This window comes from Notechis scutatus, chromosome 4 (genome assembly GCF_049901735.1).
Source record: "Notechis scutatus isolate UNSWTSFEM ecotype Mainland chromosome 4, rNotScu1.2, whole genome shotgun sequence".
NCBI classification, from domain to species: Eukaryota; Metazoa; Chordata; class Lepidosauria; order Squamata; family Elapidae; genus Notechis; species Notechis scutatus.
In genome coordinates, this window is record NC_142012.1 from 74,041,750 (window position 1) to 74,065,447 (window position 23,698).

Below are 23,698 nucleotides of genomic sequence, written 5' to 3' on the forward strand. Positions count from 1 at the left end.
CGCTTCAGGTGAGCTGCAGAAGGCGTACCTTTTTGAGCAGGCAGAGCGGGGGACAAAGCCTCCAGAAATGGCCTGCTGAGCAGAGAGCACAAATGCTTCTGCAGCTGTCTTACCTTTGATCCTCCTGGTCCAGCCTGCACCAATCTTCAATGTGACATTAAATCCTAATTAAAAGTGTCTCATCTCCTCAGGGCCAGGTAGAAGAAAAGGTGGCCAGGACTGGAACAGGCTGATTTACAGAATCAAAAAAAAAATACATAGTTTATGGCTGCAAGAAATCTATTGTGACCCCAGGGACTCTAGAGCAGGGCTCTCCAACCTTGGCCACTTTAAGACTTGTGGACTTCAACTCCCAGAATTCCTCGGCAAGCTGGCTGAGAAATTCTGGGAGTTGAAGTCCACCGAAAGTCTTAAACTTGGCCAAGGTTGGAGACCCCTGCTCTAGATGATCAGGAGGTGCCCTAAAATAACAACAACAAAAGTATACATTCATATCAATTTACTTTATTAAACAATATTATCCAGTTTCCTTCAATCAAGTTCTTAGTAACAATTGATAATAAAATGCTTATTATACAAGAGGAATAAAATATTAAAACTAAGCCACTAAGCAAACTTAATCCTAAATGATCTCAAGATCTAAATTAGCTAGGCACTTTTTCAAGGAAGACAAGCCTTTATAGTTCATAAATTGATAAATCTTGAACTGGAAGGTTTTAACTTCCTGCCTGAAGGCAGTGGAAGAGAGAGGTCAGTCACCAAGATCACCTCTCTCGTGGACCAGTTTGTTCTGACCAAGGCTTCCTGAGACAGTAACAACCACACACTGTTCCCCAAAAACTTGTTTTCATTTCAATGGCTGTGAATTATATGCATTCACAGCTCGTAATGAGTCCCAAACAGTTTGTGAATAGTCCCAACAGAAGTCTGCTATAGTCGTTTGGGATAAGGCTGATGAGCACCCACCTTTATCTCCCTTGAAATGCTGCTGACAACTAAATTGCCAATTAGCTGTACAAGGCCAAATGGAGCACAAAGTCAACATGAGCTTCAGAGATTAAACAGACCAGAATGAACTAAGTTGCTTCCTGCAAAGGCTCATGTCCCTTTGCTCCTCCTTTATGTCTTATGGGAGGAGCCAATCATCTCCAAGCCTTACTCCCAAGTCTTAACTGTTCTTCCCTTCTGGCAGCTCTGAGCAGTGCGCACTGGTGATGTCACTGATGTCAGATCCTCGAAGCTCCAGAGTCAGCACATAACTCTCAGATGGCCCTGGCCCCATCTCTATGTCAGACTCAGATCCCTCATCCGAGTCCTGCCCAGGCTCCAGGACTGGCCCATGTTCCTCTCCACTGTCCAACTCTGTGCCAGCTCTACAGGCCGCCAGTGGACCACAACACAGCTAGCCCCAAATGGGATGTAAAAAAATAGCCCTTGGCAAGAAGAGAGCCCTTTGACACGTGCAGTCAGAAGATTTCATGATGATGTTGTGGATGATGGTACTGGTGGTGATGGGGACAACAAAAGGGATTTTCCATTCAGCTAGACCAGGCAACGACTCTGAAAGTATCTGATTTTTCCCCCCTCCAGTTGAGAAGGTAGCTGAAGTATTTTTCTTCCAAGGTGAGACCTAGTTCTGTCGGTTGCTTTTAAAATAAGCGGCTGAAGCTACTTTGACTAGTTTAAAAATTTATCGTCAACATCTAAGCAAATGCTGTGAGCAGCAATGCATGGATTTTTTGGTTGTCAGGAAATTCTTTTTTAAAATCATGTTGCAGTTGCACTAATGCAATTGTGTGCTAAACTATACATCCCTTTCTTTTCTTTGGGCCACGTTTATCATTAGCATTTTGGCAAGGATAATGAACTATTTTTACTAGCTTATATGACACTGTCATGGTGTTTACTGAAGGGGTTGGACTAGGACTGTTTCAACTCCTACCCTCAAAACGACGCTATAGAACACTGCACACCCGAACAACTAGACACAAGAAAAGTTTTTCCCCTGAAAGCCATCACTGCTAAACAAATAATTCCCTCAACACTGTCCAACTATTTACTAAGTCTGCACTACTATTACTGTTAATCTTCTCATCACTCCTTATTGCCCATCCCCTCCCACTTGTGACTGTAGGACTGTAACTTTGTCGCTTGTATCCTTACGATTTATATTGACTGTTTCCTGGTATGATTTGATTGCTTATTGTACCCTGTGACTATTATTAAGTGTTGTACCTGATGATTCTTGACGAATGTATCTTTTCTTTTATGTATACTGAGAGCATTTGCACCAAGACAACTTCCTTGTGTGTCCAATCACACTTGGCCAATAAAGAATTATATAAAATGATGATAAATAATGAAGGAGTGAGAGACCCCATTTCAAACTCACCTTCTATTATGGGGGCTTCTGGGGAGGAGGATTTTTCAGGGGCCCCTCCCTCTCTCCCAGCCCAACCTACTTCATCTTTGTGTGGGGATAAAATTGTCATCCTGACGTCAACTGCCTTGAACTCCTGGAGAAATAGAAACAAACAGATCATCATAAGCAAGGCTTAGATCTCGTACGATATCAAAAGGGATAGATAGATTTTGCAAACAATACTTTAGGGCAGCTTTGCTGGCTGAGGAATTCTGGGGGTTGAAGTCCACAATTCGTAAGGTGGCTAAGGTTGGAAACCACTGCTTTAGGGGATTTTTTATAATGCTTTCCAAAATTTTCAGAACGGTTTCACGCCTCTTCACATTGCCTGCAAAAAGAACCGAATTAAAGTGATGGAACTTCTGCTGAAACATGGAGCCTCCATCCAAGCTGTCACAGAGGTAAGGCATCTTTGAAGTTACGCCCAGGTTAAGTTGAATAAGCCACACTTCAGCCTTGGAGCACAAGAGCTCAGAATGCCAAAAGGGATTTTCAGTAAACATGATCACCATCTTCTATTGCCTTGGTTAATATTTCTGCCTGCTAATTTTAAGAAAACAAAGTCCTTTGCCAAAATCTTTGCATTCACCAATTACTGAGAAGAGCTATATCCAAAGTTGACCCAGAAAAGGCCATGTTCTCCTTGGCCTTATGTAATGGAGACACAACATTTTGAGCTGGAGTAAAAGAATTTAGCTCAATCTTCACCATGAATTTTTAAGATAGCTTTTACTGCCATCAAACCAAAATAGAAAAGCAAACTCTCATTCCCACCTAGGAGAAGTGGAATATTGCATGCTCTGTGATGCACATGAACATACGAGTGTGCTCTGGCCTAAAATGCTTGACTTTGATCTGCTTACGTGGCCCTTTTCAACGTCTGGTTTCTGCCTTTCTGCACTCAACTTGTTCTGAACTATAGAAAGTACACCTTCTGGGGTGCTGGGCAGAGGTGGTATTCAGCCGGTTCTGACCAGTTCTGGAGAACTGGTAGCGGAAATTTTGAGTAGTTCTGGAGAACCAGCAAATCCCACCTCTGACTGGCCCCACCCCCATCTATTCTCTGCCTCCCAAGTCCCAGCTGATTGGCTGGTTCTTCTTTGGTTGCTCTGCACAGGAGAACAGAGCTGGAAAGCAGGTTAGTGGAGTGGGGAGGGAAGGGGAATTTTGCAGTATATTCTTCCCCTGCTACGCCCACCAAGCCACACCATGCCCACCAAGCCACACCAACAGAACCGGTAGTAAAAAAATTTGAATCCCACCACTGGTGCTGGGGTTTTGCAATCTATGCATGCAGAGTGCAACGGAAGATTTCTTCCAAACCTAAGTAGAGGCACAGAATCTTGCATGCTTTGTGTCAAACTAATATGTTTTGAACTTGCCACAAGGTGGTCTTGTAATATTGGCAACAGCTCTCCTTGTATATTTTGGAGCCATCCACCATCAGGTGTCCCCAACAACTCAACAGGCTGGGCCCTTTTAAGCATTCACTCCTCGGTGTGCTGTGCTAAGTCTTTGCTCATATTATGCCAACCCAGGAATGGTTCTTTTCTTCTCTTCCTGCTCATTTTCTAGTCGGGTTTGACTCCGATCCATGTTGCTGCCTTCATGGGACACGTCAATATTGTTTCACAGCTGATGCACCACGGAGCTTCTCCCAACACAACCAATGTGGTAAGTAGCAAGGTGGACTTTTCATTACTGGGCAGCCCGGTGGCCACGGCCTCCTCCTCCTCCTCTTGGCTGGGCTCCCCTGGCTGGGCTGTTTTTCTAGGCTGAGATAATGACCTTGTCTGGAACCACAGTTTTGAACCTCCAATTGCTGGTTTTTCTGCCAACTGGCACAACTGGCAGGCCCTCACACACTATCGTTGGCGTTCTCCTAGCTGGATTTCAGAAGAGAGAAGACCTTTCCTTGAGACCTTTCTTGTCCTCCTTGTTCTACCTGCAGCTCCCCTGTTGAGATGGTCTATCCCTGATCTTCACAGATGCCCCCCCACTCTCAAGGGAGAGATCCCCTGTACCTTTTGACCAGGCTCCAAGCTTTCAGGGGTGCTGAAAAAGACAGAAAGGGGGCAGCACATGCCAGTCAGTTCTCTGTAAAGTTTCCAAACTGTGGCATTTTGCATAGGCAGCCGTCACCAAGAAGTGACATTGTTGACCAGAATTAATCACTCTCTGATATATCCAGGCAACTATGAAGTGAAAGTAAAGGCTTTATTTTTCCCTCTCCTCTCCTGGGCTACGAAGGGATGGATCCTGCAGCGTTTCTCTGGCTAAGTTTTAGCCAACTTTCTTTTTTATCCTGATTTGTGCCACAGGAAGACGGTGTGTGCATGATCACCTCTAGTCTGTGGGAAAGTCTCTCTTTCTTGAATGTCATTTTGAGCAAACCCCGTCCACGGAGCTGATCCCAATCAAACTAGAGTGCCTTTCAATCCCCAAAGGAGGAGGAGAAGCTTTAAAAGGCAGAGTGGTTTGGAGTGGATCTGTTCTTCCAAGGCTGCCCAGAGAAGTCCCGTTTCTGTTTTTGTTTTCCTATGGTCTGCCACAGGCCATTCTTCGCTAGGCTCAGTGCCACGAGGAGGGAGCCACAGCCACAGAAAAACAAGCAAACTCAGCACAAACTGTGCTATGGGCAGGATTTGCTTTTAACTGTGGCAAACTATGGCCAATTCACCAAACACGACACTTCCCTTTTCAGTTTCTTGCTGTCCTTGTGTTCTGACCCAAGCCTTGTTCAAATTAAACAAACACAAATTGTGTATAAAAGCAAACCTTTTTTAATGTGGCACTGGGAATTCAGTGCATTCCCAGCCAAGAAACATTTAAACCTATTTGTCCACTATCAAAAGCAAACCAAAGGTTGCAAAAGGCTGCCAAGAACAGAAGACTAATTACATTGAATATCCACCGACAAAAGTTTCAAAAACAAACCAGAGTAAGCAGGGCTTCTACGAGGACTCTGAGTCTAAAGAACTTCTTTGCTTCCTGCAAAGAACACATCCCCAAAGGCTGGTTTTTATCCTTTAAGGGAGGGCCATCACTTTCCAGCCTTACTCCCGAGTTACCCTTGCTGCTTCAGCTGCTATTTCCTTTGAGCAGCCCCGCGCATACACGCACTGGGCACAGGCTCCCTGGGGTCCTCTGCATCACTGCTGCCAGACTCCACAATCTCCGAAGGCAGCTCCCTACTCTCCGATAGTCCTGGCCCCATCCCTGCATCACACGCAGGCCCCTCGTCTGAGTACTCGCTATCCGAGACCTCTGCTGTCCACACCTGCTGCCGGCAAACCACAACACCTTGCCATTTCCCTGATAACCCATCCTTTGGCTGAAGTGCATGAAGTGCCGCAGATTGTTAATAGCCTTTTTATTATTACTATTGATTTGTTTCGATTGGCCCAGCTGTGAGTTTGCCTGCTGACAAACAGGCATGCGGAGCCCTCAAGCCCAAGAGCAGAGAATCAAATGGGGGTGGGGGACATTCAGAACTGAAGGTCCAAAGCTTGGCACAATCCCATGGGCTCTTCCTGTGGAAAATGTCATTTAAGCACAAGGGTGCCTTAATTCCTCAAATAACATCTCTCCTTTTGAAAACAGCAATGTTTTCATTTGGCAAAGAACAAATGTGTTCAGGGCTAAAAAAAAAAAAATCAATTCTGGAACAAATTACTTTGTGAGGCCTAGACAGTCTCGAGGGGTCAAAGATGACCTGCTTTCACATCCTGATCCCAAATATCTCTGTTGTTGCTAGTAGTATATTTTCTCCCTTTTCTCTGTCTTCCTAACCTCTGCCATCCTAATCTCTTTCCATTGATAGAGGGGTGAGACAGCCCTGCATATGGCTGCCAGAGCTGGCCAGTCAGAAGTGGTTCGGTCCTTAGTTCAAAATGGCGCCCAGGTGGAAGCTAAGGCCAAGGTAAGCAGCTTCTCTGCATCTTCTATGCTGCAGGCGGCCTTCAGCTGCTGTGCATTAAGGGGCGAGATATCCCTTCAAGGGCTGGTTAGCATCCTTTACTGTCCCTTGACAAGGAGATAGTCCTGGGATTCTCTCCAAGAGACTGTAAAACATTTTGGTTGAACCGTTTGAAGTATGACATTTCATGGGATGCCCCCTTTTCAGTGCAAAGGTTCTTTCCAGTGTAGAACATTTTCTGTGGAGCTCAGAGTGCTAAAAAAACCCTCCTATTTGTGTTCAGAACTCTTGGGAAAGGACATTTGGCCCAGTGTCACACTCAAAATAGTTTGGAACAAAACAGGTGGTGCGTTGCTAATCTGTCCCAGTTAGATGGCGAGGGATCGTCTTGTTCTGACCAAGGCTGCCTGAGACCGTAATTAATCACACGCTTAGTCCTAACAACTCTCTTTTTATTTCTATGGCCGGGAATTATGTGCATTCCCAGCCTGTAATGAGTCCCAGACAGCCTCTCGAGATAAGCACCCACCTTTCTCTCCTTTGCATTGCCAATTTAACTGTAAAAAGACAAACGAGTACAAAGTCCACACAGAGCTTCAAGGTTTAATCTGAACAGAGCGAACAAAGTTGCTTCCTGCAAAGGTTCCTATCCCTTTGCTCCCCTTGTTTCTCTGCCTTGCTGTTGTCAGATTCTTGAGGCTCCGGAGTCAGCACATAAGTCCCAGATGGCCCTGGCCCCATCTCTGTATTGGACGCAGGACCCTCGTTTGAGTCCTCCCCAGACTTCTGGACTGGCCCATGTTCCTCCCCACTGTCTGCCTCTGCTGCCAGCTCCATGGGTCTCTGGTGGACCACAACACCTCCAGTCAGAACTGAGGGTTTCAGAGTCTCCATTTTAATTTATCCAGTCCTATATTGAGGGTTTCCTGCTTTCTCCATGGGCCCTAAGGACAACCCTTGGCTGCCCATTTGAATCTCAGTGTGGAAATTGCTGTATTTTACTCTTTCCTTGCCATTTCTAGGATGACCAAACGCCACTGCACATTTCTGCGCGTCTGGGCAAAGCCGATATAGTCCAGCAGCTGTTACAGCAAGGAGCCTCTGCAAATGCTGCCACAACATCTGGGTATACCCCACTGCACCTTTCAGCACGAGAAGGACATGAAGATGTGGCGTCCGTCCTTTTGGACCACGGGGCATCCTTGAGTATCATTACCAAGGTAAGAACGTTTAAGGAATAGAAAGCAGGCCTTGGATCGGTGTTTCAAAAGTATTGTGGCTTCTCTTTATCCAGGGAGGCAACATTATGTTAGAAATTGTTGAGAACATTCATAGCTTAGGTTGTAGGTTTGGGCAGGGGTCTGTTCTCCAAGCTTGCTGTTTAGCTCCCAGACGTTTCATTACCAAACTAGGTAACATCTTCAGTGAAGGTTTTGGGCGAAGTATCTTTTTTGTTTGTATAGGTCCTGGGTGGTCAGTTGGTCTTGGTTCACTGGTTGACTCACAAGACCGAATGAGTCATAAGGTTGATTGTCTCAAGACCAGTCTCAAGACTAACTGACCACCCAGGGCCTATATAAACAAACAAGAGATTTCACCTCCAACTGAAGACGTTACCTAGCTTGGTAATGAAATGTTCGGGAGCTAAGCAGCAAGCTTGGAGAACAGACCCCTGCCAGAACACCATTATGTCTCTGGGAATGGCATTGATTCCAATAGAATGATTGCTCTGCACCAACAACATACTAAACAAGGTCAAGTTGACTGTTTCCATAGGATGCTGAACGAGAAAGATGTAATTTTGGCAAGTAAGGGGTATATTGTTTTTCCCATGGAAAACCCCACAGATTGAGTGAGTGAGTGAGCGCTATTAAGTCACAGTTAACTCCTAGCAACCACAGAGATAGCTTGTTCTGCCCAGCCTGGTCTTCAGGTTTTCCAACAGAGCCCTCTTTCCTGTCATATTGGAGTCCCTCCACCTTGCAGCTGGTGGTTTTTCTTTCTTTCTACCATTCTCGGAATTTAAAAGCTTCTCCAGAGCTGGTTCTTCACATAATTATCTAGAATATAATAACTTCAGAAGCCTGATCTTTTGTGCCTTGAGTGAGTATTCTGGATTAATTTGTCCAACGATCCTCTGGTTTGATTTCTTGGCCATCCATGGTATTCTCAGGAGTTTTCTGTACATCAGAGTTCAAAGGCATGAATACTCTTTTTAACCCTCTTCACAGTCCAATTTCTGTTTACATAGAGTGTCACAAGGAAACCATTGTCTGCACGATTTTGGTATTTTCCCCTTGCATATATTAACATAGCATATTAGAGAGAGAGAGTTAGCCTCCTTTTCTACTTTCAGAAAATGTTTACCTGGGAATAAACTTGCTTGGCATTCAGGAAGAGAGCAGCCGGCAGAGTTCAACTTGCTCATTCTGAAACTTCTCCAGAGTTTGTCTTGTGAATCATCCCTTTAATTCGGAGCCAGTCCAACCTTGGCTCAGAATCAGAGCCGACCCTTTTGTAATGCAGAAGGTCTTGAGGGTGGTTAGGAGGGGGCAGCAGGGGGCAGCTTTTGAGCCGTTCTGAACAACCTTCCTTCTTTAAAGGCAGTGGAGGACCCCACACCCAAATTCTCTGTTCTGCTCCAGTTGGCTTCTGTGCTTGGAATGGGGGCCTGGAGGCATCAACTTCAAGTGGCAAAGTAACTTGGGCCAACTCTGTACACAGTTGAGAAAATAAAAGAGGGAAAGTGGGGGGGAATCAACCAATGATTATTTAAGAAGACAATTTGTGCATGTGAAGTTCATCTGTATGCATTCAGGTCCTTAAAAGATGGTGGTGATCTCTAAGTTGGAAGTGTCCCACCATTATCCAAGGAGTAGTTCAGACTGTTTCTGCAGACCAGATGTCATCCTAGTGGCCTTTGATTATTTTTGTTTTCCAGAGAAACTGATATAAACTGATTAGTTTATATCAAAATGGTGCCTTTTTACACAGGCTGTGTTATTTCGCTTCTTCAAGAGGAATGTTTCAAGTATTGAATTACTGTTGCTGATTTTGAATTGGATGGGAATTAAAGTGATTTCCATTTTGCCTTTTTGCCATCCTGCCTAAGTTATATTTCTTTTGCTAATAATGGGAAGGTTCCACTCATAAGATTTGACATTACAAATTTCATTGTCATATCCCTGTAGACATGATCCTTATGCTTTCAAAATTTCTTTGTAACCCAAAGGATTTGAAAGTCATTTCAAAATAAAATACAGTCCTTTAATTGGCTTCCTTGTGCATTGTAGAAAGGTAGATCCTTGTGTCTCTTGCAAGTCCACATTTGGTTGGGGATGGCACTTTCCATTCTGCTGTTAACATGGAAATACAACCTCTCCAGTTGTGCCTGGGTTCTGCAAAAATGTTTTTTTTCCTCAAATAAAACTGTTAATACAAATGTTTATCTTACAGAAAGGATTTACCCCTCTACACGTGGCAGCAAAATATGGCAAAATAGAAGTTGCCAACCTCCTACTTCAGAAAAACGCTTCTCCAGATGCAGCTGGAAAGGTAGGGCAGATGTTGCTGCAACATGGCCTATCAAATGCATCAGGATCCCCCAGGAATAGTTCTCCTTTTCCATCACTTCTGTGTGGTATTGCAAAAGTTCTTGGTTTCTCCTGAAAAAGAAGTATTGATTTCTTGAGGATATTGTTCTATTTCACAATACCTTTATGATTGATTGATTACATGCCATCAAGTTGTTTTATTGTTACATATTATTGTATGTAGTGACCACAGAGATGGATTTTCCCCCCCAGGACAATCTATCCCTAACTTGTCCTTTCAAGTCTACCAATGGTGGGCTCATGGCCACTCTAAATGAGTACATCTTGTTCTGTCTCACCTTTCTTCTTTCTCAAAAGATGAGAGTACAAACTCACACAAACACAGGCAGGCAAGCTGGCTCAGACTTCACAGAGTTAATTCTTTGGAACTGATAATGTCCTTGGCATTCCAACACGCTCTGCCTGCCAAGTCCAAACTGATAACAAGTAAAAAGCTACTTACAGAAAATTACAAGGCAGATCCCAAAGAAAAACCTGAAGTAAGATCAAACTTTGTCCCGTACAAAGTTCCAGCTGACAACACACCCACTTTTATCCCCTGTGGGGCGTGGCTCAATGATTCAGCTCACTCTTTGACCCTCCCACGCCTCCTATGTTGCTGCTCACGTTTCTCCCTACGACGCTGCTTAGGATCAAGCCAACACTCTTCCTCTTGACTCCCTGTCAGGGGCTGCTCCGATATGCCCTCCTCCTTATTAATCCCAGGCTGTTCCTCTCGGTTGTCTGATGAAACCTGAGGCATTATCAGGGAGGAAGGCATTGCCAGAGAGGAAGGTCCTGGGGAGGAAGGCATTCCCAGTTCCTCCTCCTCATCTTCTGAGTCCTCTTCCTCTAACAGCACAGGCTCGGGAATCAGAGCGACAACACATCTTCAACCACAACTTGTGGTTGTCCACTTTCTTCTAAGATCTTTGATGACATTATTCTGCATAGAAAATGTGGACCACCCATAATATTCACATGAAAAAAGAATGATCTCTATTGGGCAAAATTTACCAATTTTAGTTTTCATGGCTGCATATGCACATGGGAGTCATTTTAATTAGATGATGGAAGTCTTGTTTGAAATCGGACTAGACTTTTCTCTTGATAGGCTTGAATGGGCTTGAAGGTTTGAATGTGTCTATCAAGAGATTTTGGTAAAGAGACATTCCCTGTTAAAGGCTGAAAGTCCAGAGCGGGCTATAACATTAAACTTGAACGCCCGCACAAAAATATCTTAACTTAAGAAGCATGTCAATAAAGTATGAATCAACATTTCTTATCCATAGTCTGTAAGAGATCAGGGATGATAGTTATTCAGGTAGGCAAAGCTGATGTCTTAAAAAGTGTGAAGAACATTCCCATACAAGTCAGTGTTTTGTGTTGTATCTTGTGTTGTAGTTGATCATTTCAAAATCACGGTTAATACCACCATAAACTTCATTAAACCTAATTCAACATAATTCTTCAAGTGTTTCTGTAAAGTGGGTTTCTAACCATGCCTGTTTGTTCTGCATGTGTTTTTAGAGTGGTTTAACTCCACTGCATGTTGCGGCACATTACGATAATCAGAAAGTGGCACTTCTCCTTTTGGACCAAGGAGCCTCTCCTCACGCTTCTGCAAAGGTACCAATGCTACCGAGTGGGGTGAAGATCCAGCCACCTGTTCCATCTTTCCCCTCCTTTGCAAGCCCTGTTGGACCTCCTTTAGTGACATTATAGGATGATCCAAAGCAGGAGATGAATGAGATTAGGGATGTCCAACCTTGGCAACTTTAAGACTTGTGGGCCTCAACTCATAGAATTCAAAATGACTGGCTGGGGCAAGTCCATAGGTCTTAAAGTTTCCAAGGTTGGGCACCCTCTAGGTTAGATGGTAGGTGACCTTTATCTTGATCATCCACACTAAGGAAGACATGGAGTTGGTAGAGGAGGATTTGACAAAAGGTTGATGCTTTGGGAAGTTCATTCTTCTCCCCTGGATTGCGAACCACAAGGTTAACACTAAGGGCCACCTAAAACTTTCTGATCCAGATGAGATGGGCTTCCCCACTGTGTCTCTTCTGGACCTGTATTGGAGACTTGCAATGTTCTCTTCTGCCCAGAAACTCCTATGGAGCCTCTAAGCTGTGTTTGCACTGTCCTTATAGAACGTAATTATGAAAACGTAAATTAAATCGGTAGTGTTGTAGTTAACCTATGGCAGCAGTACACGATCCAAATGAGCCTCCCAATTTAGCAAAACGTCCCCATTTTGGTGCTCTGAGGGGACATCTGGAAAGCTTTGGAGTGTTTAAGCATTACACAGATTAAGATAGTTGGTGGTCTCAGGAATCGATGGATTGGATGGAGGTGATTACCCTGGCATTGCTATTTGCAGAGCATACAAGGTGAAGTCTTTGTGGTTTACAGGAATGGCAGAAGGAGAGAGGGAGTGGGAGTGAGAGAGAGAGAGAGAGAGTGAGAGAGAGAGAGAGAGAGAGAGAGAGAGAGAATTAGAGTGAGAATTAGTGTCAGTATTAGAGACAATCTCCATGAAGGGGAGGAATAGGAAGTGCATAGATCCTTCAGGGTTTTTCACACAGCATCAGGGAGATACATGTTTCTAAAAGACTTTGGCTGCGTTCACACAACATGCTTAATGTGCTATTTATTGATTTTTTTTTTTTGGGTTCTCATAATGCATAGAACCACTGGCAAACTGGATTTCTATAATGCACTAAGCCAGAAAAGTTGAAACCAGACCAAGTTAAGATACGGGTAGGAGCCATCTCTCCTGGTTAAAGGTGTTGTATGAATAGTAGCATTGACTCTTCCTTTGCGAAGAAGCAGCAATGACGGATATTGTACAGGCAACGTGGAGTCCCATAGCTTCGGGGCTCCCCTGCTTTTCTTTCTTCCTGCATGGGGGCAAATGTGTCACTTGAATGGGCTACTTTTTTCCTATTGTTTCTTGAGGTCAAAGGGAAGGAGAGAGTTAAGCAGAAAAAGTCAGGTAAGGCCCTTGCATGGTTGTTTATCACTTTCATCAGTCTCTGTGTGGCAACCTGACTGTGTGTAGATTGATTAGAGATTGGAAAGGTCGAAGTGGAAAATGCCAACAACATGTTTGCATTCAGTGGAAACTTGGCAAACGCAGAAATGGATTTCTGCACATGAGGTAACAATCAGAATTCCAGAACATGGCCGTTAGATTCAAACCCAACCTCTGATGCCCTGTTTTTCAATGCAATCCTGTATGTGCTTCCTCAGAGAGGATCACTAATATCCACGCCTAGAGAAGCAAATGTAGAATTTTGATCTTAATCTGATCCATCAAACCTCTTGGAATAAACAACAAAACCATTAATACAAAGTGTTGTATTCTTTGAATCCCTGCTAAAATTCCTGTGGTAGATTCACTTAGACTGTTCAGACAGAAGAAACACTTCAGAAAGACTTCTCTGTCTTAATGGAACTGAATTGATGGCGAGAATTTGCGAGGTGATGGATGAATTTATTTATTTATTGAATTTATATTGCCGCCTATTCGCCCATTGTTCTTCTCTCCTCCTTTGGGGACTGCCGTGCTAACTGTGGCCCCCTTAAAAGGGAATGTGGGGGCACAAACCCCCTAATTACCCAATGGAGTGATGTTTTGGGGGCCTTGGCCATTTCTGAGGTCTGCCGACCCAAATAAGGTTATAGGCTCCAGCTTGCTAACTGAAATCCAAGTGACCATCGAGAGAAAATGTTACACAATATTGTGAGTTAAGGTGAGCTGTGATAAGATGGGATGGGAGAACCCTAACAATCTTGAGGTCTGCAAATCAAGGGATAACCTATGGCACAGTGCTCAGGGGGTTGCTGCCCAAAGCAACTTCGTGGGTATCTTTGTTATGTAATCTACAATCCACAGGCATTGCTCCCTGATTCCAAACTGCCTTGAGAAATACAAGTTATTTTATAAATGCTGCCATAAAGCTATAAAACAGAGCAGCCATTATTTGGCCCATCAGGGTTAGGCTTGTTAGGGTTATCATGTTGAGCTTGATACTGTACACTCCTCATTTTGAAGCACAGGGCTTTCTCATCGCAAAGGCCTGTTTCAAGAGTTTGTTCAGAGAATAAAAACTTGCACAAAGGGGCTTCTTTAGGATTGCTTCCCACTGAACGGGGAAACCCTTAGATGTCTGGTCCTTTTCTTTTCTAAAGTAGGTCCAAAGCTTTATCACTGGGTGCAATCATAAGAAATCGCACATCTTCACAAGAGTCAGGATATGGCTTTAGTTCGATGCTGAAAAATCTCTTTTCATAGGGCAGGCACTTCTCTTTTTTCTTCCTGAGCCAATGTTGTGCCAAAACCCAAATGACAAAATGACAGACTTGAGAGAAAAGCAGAAATTATGGGTTGGCTCCCTAGCTGAGGTGAGCTTCCGCCATGGAAGAGCCCTCCTGGCTGTTCACAAGAGATGACCAGATGTCCCCATTGGCTGAGGGATTTCTTCGATATTTTCTCTGGAAAGGATTTCTCCTGTTGTCTTCATCGGCTGGAGGGCGGGGGGGCTGTCATTTGCCCCCTGCCAAAAGTTTCCTTTTTCACTGCTCTGTGAAAACAATATTGCAAAAATGCAGATTGAATTGAATTCTTTATTGCCACTGTACGTATGTACACAGTATACATACAGTGAAATGCGCATAGCACTCAGAGACCAGACAAATATTAGATCAATTCTAATATGCACCTGTCTGTATAACTAACGGCCACAAGTTTATGCCAAAATCAGCTTCTGCAAATAGGATGCAAGAAAATGCCGTTTATCTCTCTCCTTGATAATTTTCTTTTATTTGTGCCTAGACCGTGGAGTGCCAGCATCCTGGTTTCTTAATCTGTCTTTCGTCCACAACCAGGTCCTAGAATCATAAAGTTGTCCAAGGTCTCTGAGCAGAGATATCTGACCACGGCTGAGTTGCTGTGACTCTGTTTTCTCGCCAGCTCCTGCATCTCCACCGTTAAGAGACAGGATATGATTTACTGATTGAGTCTGTATTTATTTTTAATGCAGCTGCCCAAGCAGTCTAAAAATGAAATTGTGGACTTTTGCTTGATATTTGTTCAATCCTCTCTTGAGATGAGGAGACCCAGAGTGGGGGTAAAAATCTGGCCAGGGGCAGGAGGCCTATTTGTGCTATATTAATTCTATGTATTTCTTAAAAGTTTTATATCCCCCCTGCCCCCATTATTATTCTCTTTTTCCCTTTCCAGACCACCTCCCTAATCATCTCTTCCCTTTAGAGATCCTCCCCCCAGTAGAGCGTTGAAGCTTTCCCCGACTCTTAGTTCTGCAGAGATGAGGAAATGGCCACCTCTGTCTGTCTTTGGATGGGCTGTGACCTCCAGGATAGAATCCAGGGAACATCTACCTTAGTTCCACCACTTCCCTTGATGGAAGAGGGGGAAGAGAATGCCTCCATCGGGTCACTGGAAGTTGCCCTGTGACATCACCACCACCGTGTCCAGGGTTCTGCTCCAACACGTTCTCACATCTCCCACGCTTCTCTTCCGTCTCCCAGTCCCCACCCAGGTTGCCACGTGAGCTCCCACAGGCAGTCTTGCTGGTTTTGTATATTAATGGAATTGCTTCCAATTTTCAGATTATTTATTTATTTTTTATAAGAGGAGGAAAGGAAGAATGAGGTTGGGCACCCCAAGAATATTTCTTCATTAAAACGGATCCTTCTTTTCTCAGTGATGGTTGTTTTTTTTTTAACTGAAAGTGTAAGGGAAGTCAACAAAGGCATTTTCAGTCCACACAATGATTGCCTTGGAAATCAGCAAGCAGGCCAGACCAGAAAAGAGATATTACTGGTGGGGGTGGCAAGAGGGAGGGAGGTTGCATAATTTCCTTGAAAAAGGAAAAAGAAACCTTTTCCCATGGACTGTGTGAGAGAAAGTATGTGGTTAAAGGTTTAGAAATCCTCACCGATAAATGCCAGTAATAGCTCCTCTCCTATTTAAGGAAAGAGCCCATAACCAAAGATGTTTGCCTTGACAGAACGGCTACACTCCGCTGCACATTGCTGCCAAGAAGAACCAGATGGACATAGCAACCACATTGCTGGAATACGGTGCTGACGCCAATGCTGTCACCAGACAAGGCATTGCTCCCGTGCATCTGGCTTCCCAGGAGGGCCACATGGACGTGGTCTCCTTGCTTCTCACCAGAAATGCCAACGTGAATCTCAGCAACAAGGTGTGTGTGGGCAATGGAGAGAGTCTCTGCTCCCCAATGGCCTGGGCTGGGTTGTGCTGCCACCCCATTCTTCACAATAACTCCAGGGAGTCCGCAGGGAATCTTATTCCATGACTATGAGTTTTTCATGACATTCAATCTCTGCCTGTGCAAGGATGTGGAATAGCTTGCAAGCCAGATTTAATGGCATGAATGCTGCCGGGAGAGGATCGTCAAAACTGCGATCCAGGACAAATATAGATCCCTGCCTCGCACAGGAGAGTCGTGTGAATCCTGAATGTTGAATTCTACAAGGGATTTTTTAAAAAAGGTTTAATGAAATGTTACCAGATTCTCTTAATCTTTCTCTCCTTCTTCATAGGTAGGTATAGATAGATAGATAGATAGATAGATAGATAGATAGATAGATAGATAGATAGATAGATAGATAGATAGATAGATAGATAGATAGATAGATAAACAGACAGAGGTAGATAGATAGATAGATAGATAGATAGATAGATAGATAGATAGATAGATAGATAGATAGATAGATAGATAGATAGATAGATAGATAGATGATAGATAGATATAGATAGATAGATAGGTAGATAGATAGATAGATAGATAGATAGATAGATAGATAGATAGATAGATAGATAGATAGACAGACAGACAGACAGACAGACAGACAGACAGACAGACAGACAGACAGAGATACAGATAGATAGATAGATAGATAGATAGATAGATAGATAGATAGATAGATAGATAGATAGATAGATAGATAGATAGATAGATAGATAGATAGATAGATAGATAGATAGATAGATAGATAGATAGATAGATAGATAGATAGATAGATAGATAGACAGAGAGATAGATAGATAGATAGATAGATAGATAGATAGATAGATAGATAGATAGATAGATAGATAGATAGATAGACAGGTAGAGATAGATAGATAGATAGATGATAGATAGATAGATAGATGATAGATAGATAGATAGATAGATAGATAGATAGATAGATAGATGATAGATAGATGATAGATAGATAGATAGATAGATAGATAGATAGATAGATAGATAGATAGATAGATAGATAGATAGAGGCAGACACAGACAGACAGACAGACAGAGATACACAGATATAGATAGATAGATAGATAGATAGATAGATAGATAGATAGATAGATAGATAGATAGATAGATAGATAGACAGATAGATAGATAGACACAGAAACAGATAGATAGATAGATACAGATAGACAGACACAGACAGACAGACAGATAGAAAAAGACAGACAGACAGATAGATAGATAGACAGATAGATAAAGGAAGAGACATCTAACACTTATAGTTCACTTGTCTTACACCTCTCTTTATTTTTGTGTCCTGGTGTCAAATGATTCTTCTGACTCATAGGACTGAATTACAGGGATATTGTAGGGTAACTCTGATAGTTCTATTACATCTATTGCAATTTCACTATAGAACCACAGACCATCATCGTACAGAGTTGACTAAATGCAAATTAACCAGTTTAATCTTCACTGAATTAATGCAAAATGTGCATAAAATGAAGTGAGAAAATTCCTTTTGCAGCCTGTTGCCTTGGTCCTCAAATGGTTGCCCACCTCCTCACCCCCCCCCCAAAAAAAAAACCACAGCAAAAGAAGCCACACACCCAGATCATGTGGGCCACCTGATCTGATAGCAGGGACATTTCTTCTGCTCTGAGGCTTGTAGAAGACCAAATACGATGGAACAAAAGTGATTGTGGCTGGTAAAAATGTTGTTCAGTTCAAGGCATTCAATGGGCTTGTGGTATCATTCTTAGAAAGTCCAGTTGTTGCTTTGGGCACCTTTGAGATCTTAGGTATGGTCTTTTTCGATTGTAGGAAAATGCAGCACTGCAAGGAAACCTCAGAGCATCTTTTTGATTAGTTTTCTACATGGCAAATGAATGTTCAGGATGAATAAACCTTGAGGAAAAGGGTTCCTGGAGTAGTTGTGCTGTGCCAGCAAGATAGGATCGTACCATGTATTTTACCCCAACACAAACAATAGTTGTTCCTTTATAAAGCATGGCCACTGACTTGTTCCTGCAGTATCTATTCCTTTTTCAGTCTTTAACTGTGTACTTGGATGTACCTGGTTGAAATCTGTATTGAGCACCACAGGTGCATTTTCTGCTGACGCTAAGCTCAGTCCCAGCTTCTCTAGGCATTAAAAGCCAGTTCCCGATGCTTCTGAGCAGATCCTTCTGCCCCCAAAACTGATTCGCTGCATGTGATTTGCAGAGTGGCCTGACTCCGCTGCACTTGGCAGCCCAGGAGGACAGAATCAATGTGGCAGAGGTGCTGGTCAACCAAGGAGCCGTGGTGGATGCACCCACTAAGGTAGGATTCGTGGAAAGGTTGTATTTCTTAAAAGTTTTATATTCCCCCCCCCCCCGCCCCCGTTTATTACTCTCTTTTTCCCTTTCCAGACCACCTCCCTAATCATCTGTCCCCTTTAGAAATCCTCCTTCCCAGTAGAGCGGTTAATCTTTCCCCAGAATCTTAGTTCTGCAGGGATGAGGAAATGCCCACCTCTGTCTGTCTTTGGATGGGCTGTGACCTCCAGGATAGAATCCAGGGAACATCCAAGGAGCCTCTGTGGCACAGTGGTTGGAGTGCAGTACTGCAAGCTACTTCTGCTGCAGCCAGCTGCCTACAATTTGGCAGTTCAAATCCCACCAGGCTCAAGGTTGACTCAGCCTTCCATCCTTCCGAGGTGGGCAAAATGAGGACTCAAATTGTTGGGGGCAAGAGGCTGACTCTGTAAACCGCTTAGAGAAGGCTGTAAAGCACTGTAAAGTAGCATATAAGTCTAAGGTTAGTTCCACCACTTCCCTTGATGGAAGAGGGGGAAGAGAATGCCTCCATCGGGTCACTGGAAGTTGCCCTGTGACATCACCACCACCGTGTCCAGGGTTCTGCTCCAACACGTTCTCACATCTCCCACGCTTCTCTTCCGTCTCCCAGTCCCTACCCAGGTTGCCATGTGAGCTCCTACAGGCAGTCTTGCTGGTTTCGTATATTAATGGAATTGCTTCCAATCTTCAGATTATTTATTTATTTTTTATAAGAGGAGGAAAGGAAGAATCAGGTTGGGCACCCCAAGAATATTTCTTCATTAAAACTGATCCTTCTTTTCTTGGTGATGTTTTTTTTAACTGTAAAGATTGTATTTAAACAATCCCAGGAGAGGCAAGTTAACCTGAGTAAAACCAGTTCCTCCCCCACTGCCCTTTCTGACTTGGGAATTATTTCTTGTGTCAATGGCACCTTTGTTCAATAAAAGCATATAAATAAATATAACAGCACAGCTGGGTTGGATCATGGATGCAGCTGATCAGATCTCTTCTGGTGCTTGGCCAGCTGCCTTTGGACTCCTTCCTTGGGCCCTTCTAATTGTGTGACTGATGTCATCACTGTTTTCTCCAGTCTGTGGATGGATGGTCCTTCTCATTTCCACCATGATGCCTACTGTAAACCCTCAAATACTCTGCCTCCTTCAATCAATCCCAGATGCACAGTTCTGCTTTGAAACCGATTGGCCTGTTTAGCTGTGAGGTGTATGGCATCATTAGCGTCTTGGACAAAAAAAACAAAAAACCAGCCACAGGAAGTTCAGACGACAACTTCCATAATCGTAAGAGTCACTTCCTGAGCTGGCTGAGGCATACAGGAGGTGAGGGTGTGGCCCTAAATCTTTGGACGGTTAAAGGAGTTGGAAGGCAGCAAAGGATTTTTGCCTGTTTTTCTTCAAGAAGCATGTTGACTCCTGGCCAAAAATGTTGGTGCAAAAGGCCGGTTGAGGGACTTCTCAAATCGGGAGGAGTAGATCTCGTAAGAGTAGATAAATCGGACAAATTCTCTTCCTTTAGATCAGGTGAAAGAAGATGCTTGCCTTCATTCCCTCTCTAGCCTTAAAAACAACATGGAATGGAATGGAATGGAATGGAATGGAATGGAATAGAATGGAATAGAATAGAATAGAATAGAATAGAATAGAATAGAATAGAATAGAATAGAATAGAATAGAATAGAATAGAATAGAATAGAATAGAATAGAATTCTTTATTGGCCAAGTGTGATTGGACACACAAGGAATTTGTCTTGGTGCAGAAGCTCTCAGTGTACATAAAAGAAAAGATACATTCGTCAAGAGTCAAGAATCATCAGGTACAACACTTAATAATAGTCATAGGGTACAATAAGCAATCAAATCATACTAGGAAACAGCCAATATAGATCGTAAGGCGACAAAGTTACAGTCCTACAGTCACAAGTGGGAGGGGATGGGCAATAAGGAGTGATGAGAAGATTAACAGTAATAGTAGTGCAGACTTGTAAATAGTTGGACAGTGTTGAGGGAATTATTTGTTTAGCAGAGTGATGGCTTTCGGGAAAAAACTGTCCTTGTGTCTAGTTGTTCTGGTGTGCAGGGCTCTATAGCGTCAGCCACCACAACAAAACAACAACAAAAGCAACAACAAAACCACCACAACAACCAGAACAAAAATAAAAAAATAAAAACCCAGACTGTGTAGGAGGCCCAACTGCCTACCTGGGTGAAGGCAAGCTGTGTGGTCTCCCTGCCCTCCTGCTCGGAGAAAGACCAAGGGTCCATTGTGGACATAATAACAGACAGCCCAGCCGGATATTCCAATGAAAGGGTTGCAGCCTTTTTCTTTTGGCAATGGAAAAAAAGTCTGCTCCAGTAATAATTACCTGCCCTTGTCCTCTTATCAAAGGTCAGGAAGCTGATTACCCTGTCATAAAAGTTGGTGCTGGCACGGTAGCCTGCAGTAGCAAAATCCATGGAGGGAAAAACAGGCAGACAGAGAAGAGAAGAAATCTCACACATAAACTACTACATTTAGGCCCAAATACTTTAGGAAATCAGTTGGGAACTGGAACTGTTTCAAGTCAGCCTACTTTCTTGAGGAGGAGGTAGTGGTACTTTCAGTTTCTTATTTTTTTATTTTACTGCCTCTTTCCAGCACATTCAGTAAATCATTTTTTAAAAAGCATTTCTCGAGACCCGGAAGCTCTGGCAATTTAATTAGAAGCCTGTAAAACAAAATAGTCCCAAAGGAAGGGGAAGGAGATTGCAAATCTCAAAACTGTTTGGGTCTGAAATGCCGTCTCAAAAATGAGGACGTTGCTGCAACATTTAGGGCTATTTTCATTGCATTCTCTGAATTATTTACCTGGTGCAGAGAATAGCAATCAAGATTTGCTGAGGGGGCCTGATAGTCCAGTACAAGGAGCAGCACTTGGATCTCAGGCCAGATCAGAATGAAAAGGTGTGATCAAAATTGGGTCTCCGTACCTGGAATTCACCTGTAAGAAGCCATTTGTGTAGTTGATTGTATCACTAGATGGCGTCCCATATACTTTGCCCTCCTGTAAACCAATCCAGAAATTAAATTTCCTCTGCCAAAAATTATGTACAGTGAAAAAGAACTGTGCTCAAGGGCTGTGTTTGCACACCGTATTTACTAGTGGCTTTCTTTGCAGGACATGTTGAGTTTGTTTAGCATTGCACTTGACTAGGTTCTTGTGAGATACGTTCAAGCTGTTTGGTCACCTTACCATTCGTTGCATTGTTGAACCCACCAAATGGTGAATTCAATAACCAAGTCAAGTGTAATCTCATTTGTTATGTTTCCTTGTTTAGGTGAAAGAAAGGAAATGATAATGAATGGAAGACAAATTCATTTTGTTGTTTCTGTTAAGTCTTATTTGATCCACCAATCAGTTCCATAAAGGAAAGAGTGGAGAGGCTAAGTTAATGGCCAAAATATTCACATTTTGACTGAATTAAGCTGAAAAAATAAAGACAGGGGAGTTGGCTCTGTTTTACGTGTTTTTAATGTTCCCCACATTTTCTGTGCAATCTAAAAGGTTATTTGTTGTTAAAGTAGAAAAGATAGATCAGAATATAATTTTCCCAGAGGACTGCAGGCCACATTTTGCTTAAATCTTCTGGATGATCTTAAAATACCTCAAATAAATTTTGGGCAGATTCTCAAACCAGGTTCACGTTCCAAGAGCTGGGATGATGCCAAGAAAGAAAACAGCCCTTAGTACATAAAAGTGGATGCTTGTTGACCACCTGCTGAGTTGTCTGTGGATCATGTGACCTTCTGTCTCCAGAGATGCTGGGCAGGGCTGTGAGAAGGAAATGCTGGTTGGTTTCTCATCCTTGCTTAGCTCTATCAAGCAAAATCTGCTAGCTGGCAGGGTCTCAGTAGATCCTGTTGGTTTGTGTCATAGGACGATCACTGTATTTTAAAAACAAAACAGCAGATGCCACCATAAAAATGTGGATATAGTTTGTTATCAAGGGTGCAAGTGAGTAAATAGCTCCATACTAAATGGTGTCTAGTAAAAAAAGTACTTGTGTCTCAAGGAAGAGGTGTGGGAATGTACGCAAGCAGGGGCTGGAGGGCTTTTATTTGTGGTGCAATTGTACATCAGAAAAGATCACATTACCTTGACTCTTTTGTGAACTGTCCCTGTCATGCGTTCCCAGCTCAGTTCTGCTAAATAAGCATCTGTCTCGAAAGGAGAGATAATATTATCTTGATGGAAATGATAAGGCTTAAATTGCCCATGACTTTTAAGGGTAACTGTGATGATCCTGAAAGGTCTGAAGACAGCACTTCCTCCTCCTCCTCAGCATTCTTGATGGAGCCGAATTTCTCTCTCTCTGGGATATCCCCCCACCCTCTTTTTTAAAAATTGTAATGCAATCCTTGAGGCTTCCTCAGCCCTACAGAGTAGGTACGTATGTTCATTGTGACAGGGGCCACACAAAAAAGTCAGCACCCCAGGTGCCATGTGTCCACCTCGTGTTTTCATCTTGCATGTCCTCTAAGTTGCTCAGGTGAACATTTCTGGCCAGCCGGGCCTCTCCCATTTTGTGAGTTTTTGTGATACCCCCATGGGATAGGATAGTTGTGATGGAACCGTTTAGCTCAGCTTCCTCCTTGCAAGGAGACTTGAATCCAGATCTCGTGGCTCAAAGTCCAGCAGTCCATTTGATCGAGGCAGCATTCCCAGCCTACAAAATTCCTAGCTAGCACCACAAATTCAGAAATGGATTAAATTATGGCTGCGGCCTTTCTTTGGTGCCCTATTGCAGTACAATAGGGATTCATTTAAACTGAGTCCATCTGCTTTTTGGCCCAATGCGTTCTCTGAAAACCCTTTTTAAAAACACAAGTGGAGCTACTTTAGACCTTGGTGGGAGTGGAGGAGAAGACTTGGAGATTAAACGCATGACGTTATTCCGTTTAGTGCCGTATTAATCACCCCGCCATTCTTTTTTTGCACTTTCCTTTGTCTGGATTTAATTTTAGATGGGCTACACTCCATTACACGTTGGGTGCCACTATGGAAACATAAAGATAGTTAATTTCCTCCTGCAGCAATTTGCAAAAGTGAATGCCAAAACCAAGGTGAGATATTTTTTTCCCCCCTCTGT

At 43.2% G+C, this 23,698-nt stretch overlaps 1 protein-coding gene across 46 annotated transcripts in view; it reads left to right on the forward strand.

Moving 5' to 3' along the window:
- Window positions 1-23,698, forward strand: part of ANK3 (ankyrin 3) — a 329,783-nt gene that overhangs the window by 223,471 nt on the left and 82,614 nt on the right. For 39 of the 46 annotated variants that reach the window (XM_087963780.1, XM_087963779.1, XM_087963789.1 and 36 more), the window contains 9 exons: window positions 2,725-2,823; window positions 3,998-4,096; window positions 6,246-6,344; window positions 7,364-7,561; window positions 9,798-9,896; window positions 11,465-11,563; window positions 15,973-16,170; window positions 18,457-18,555; window positions 23,574-23,672. In XM_087963780.1, coding sequence (XP_087819906.1) covers window positions 2,725-2,823; window positions 3,998-4,096; window positions 6,246-6,344; window positions 7,364-7,561; window positions 9,798-9,896; window positions 11,465-11,563; window positions 15,973-16,170; window positions 18,457-18,555; window positions 23,574-23,672 — 1,089 coding nt within the window. The remainder of the gene's footprint in view (window positions 1-2,724; window positions 2,824-3,997; window positions 4,097-6,245; window positions 6,345-7,363; window positions 7,562-9,797; window positions 9,897-11,464; window positions 11,564-15,972; window positions 16,171-18,456; window positions 18,556-23,573; window positions 23,673-23,698) is intronic. The other 7 variants (XM_087963798.1, XM_087963801.1, XM_087963791.1 and 4 more) reach the window with 1 other exon arrangement.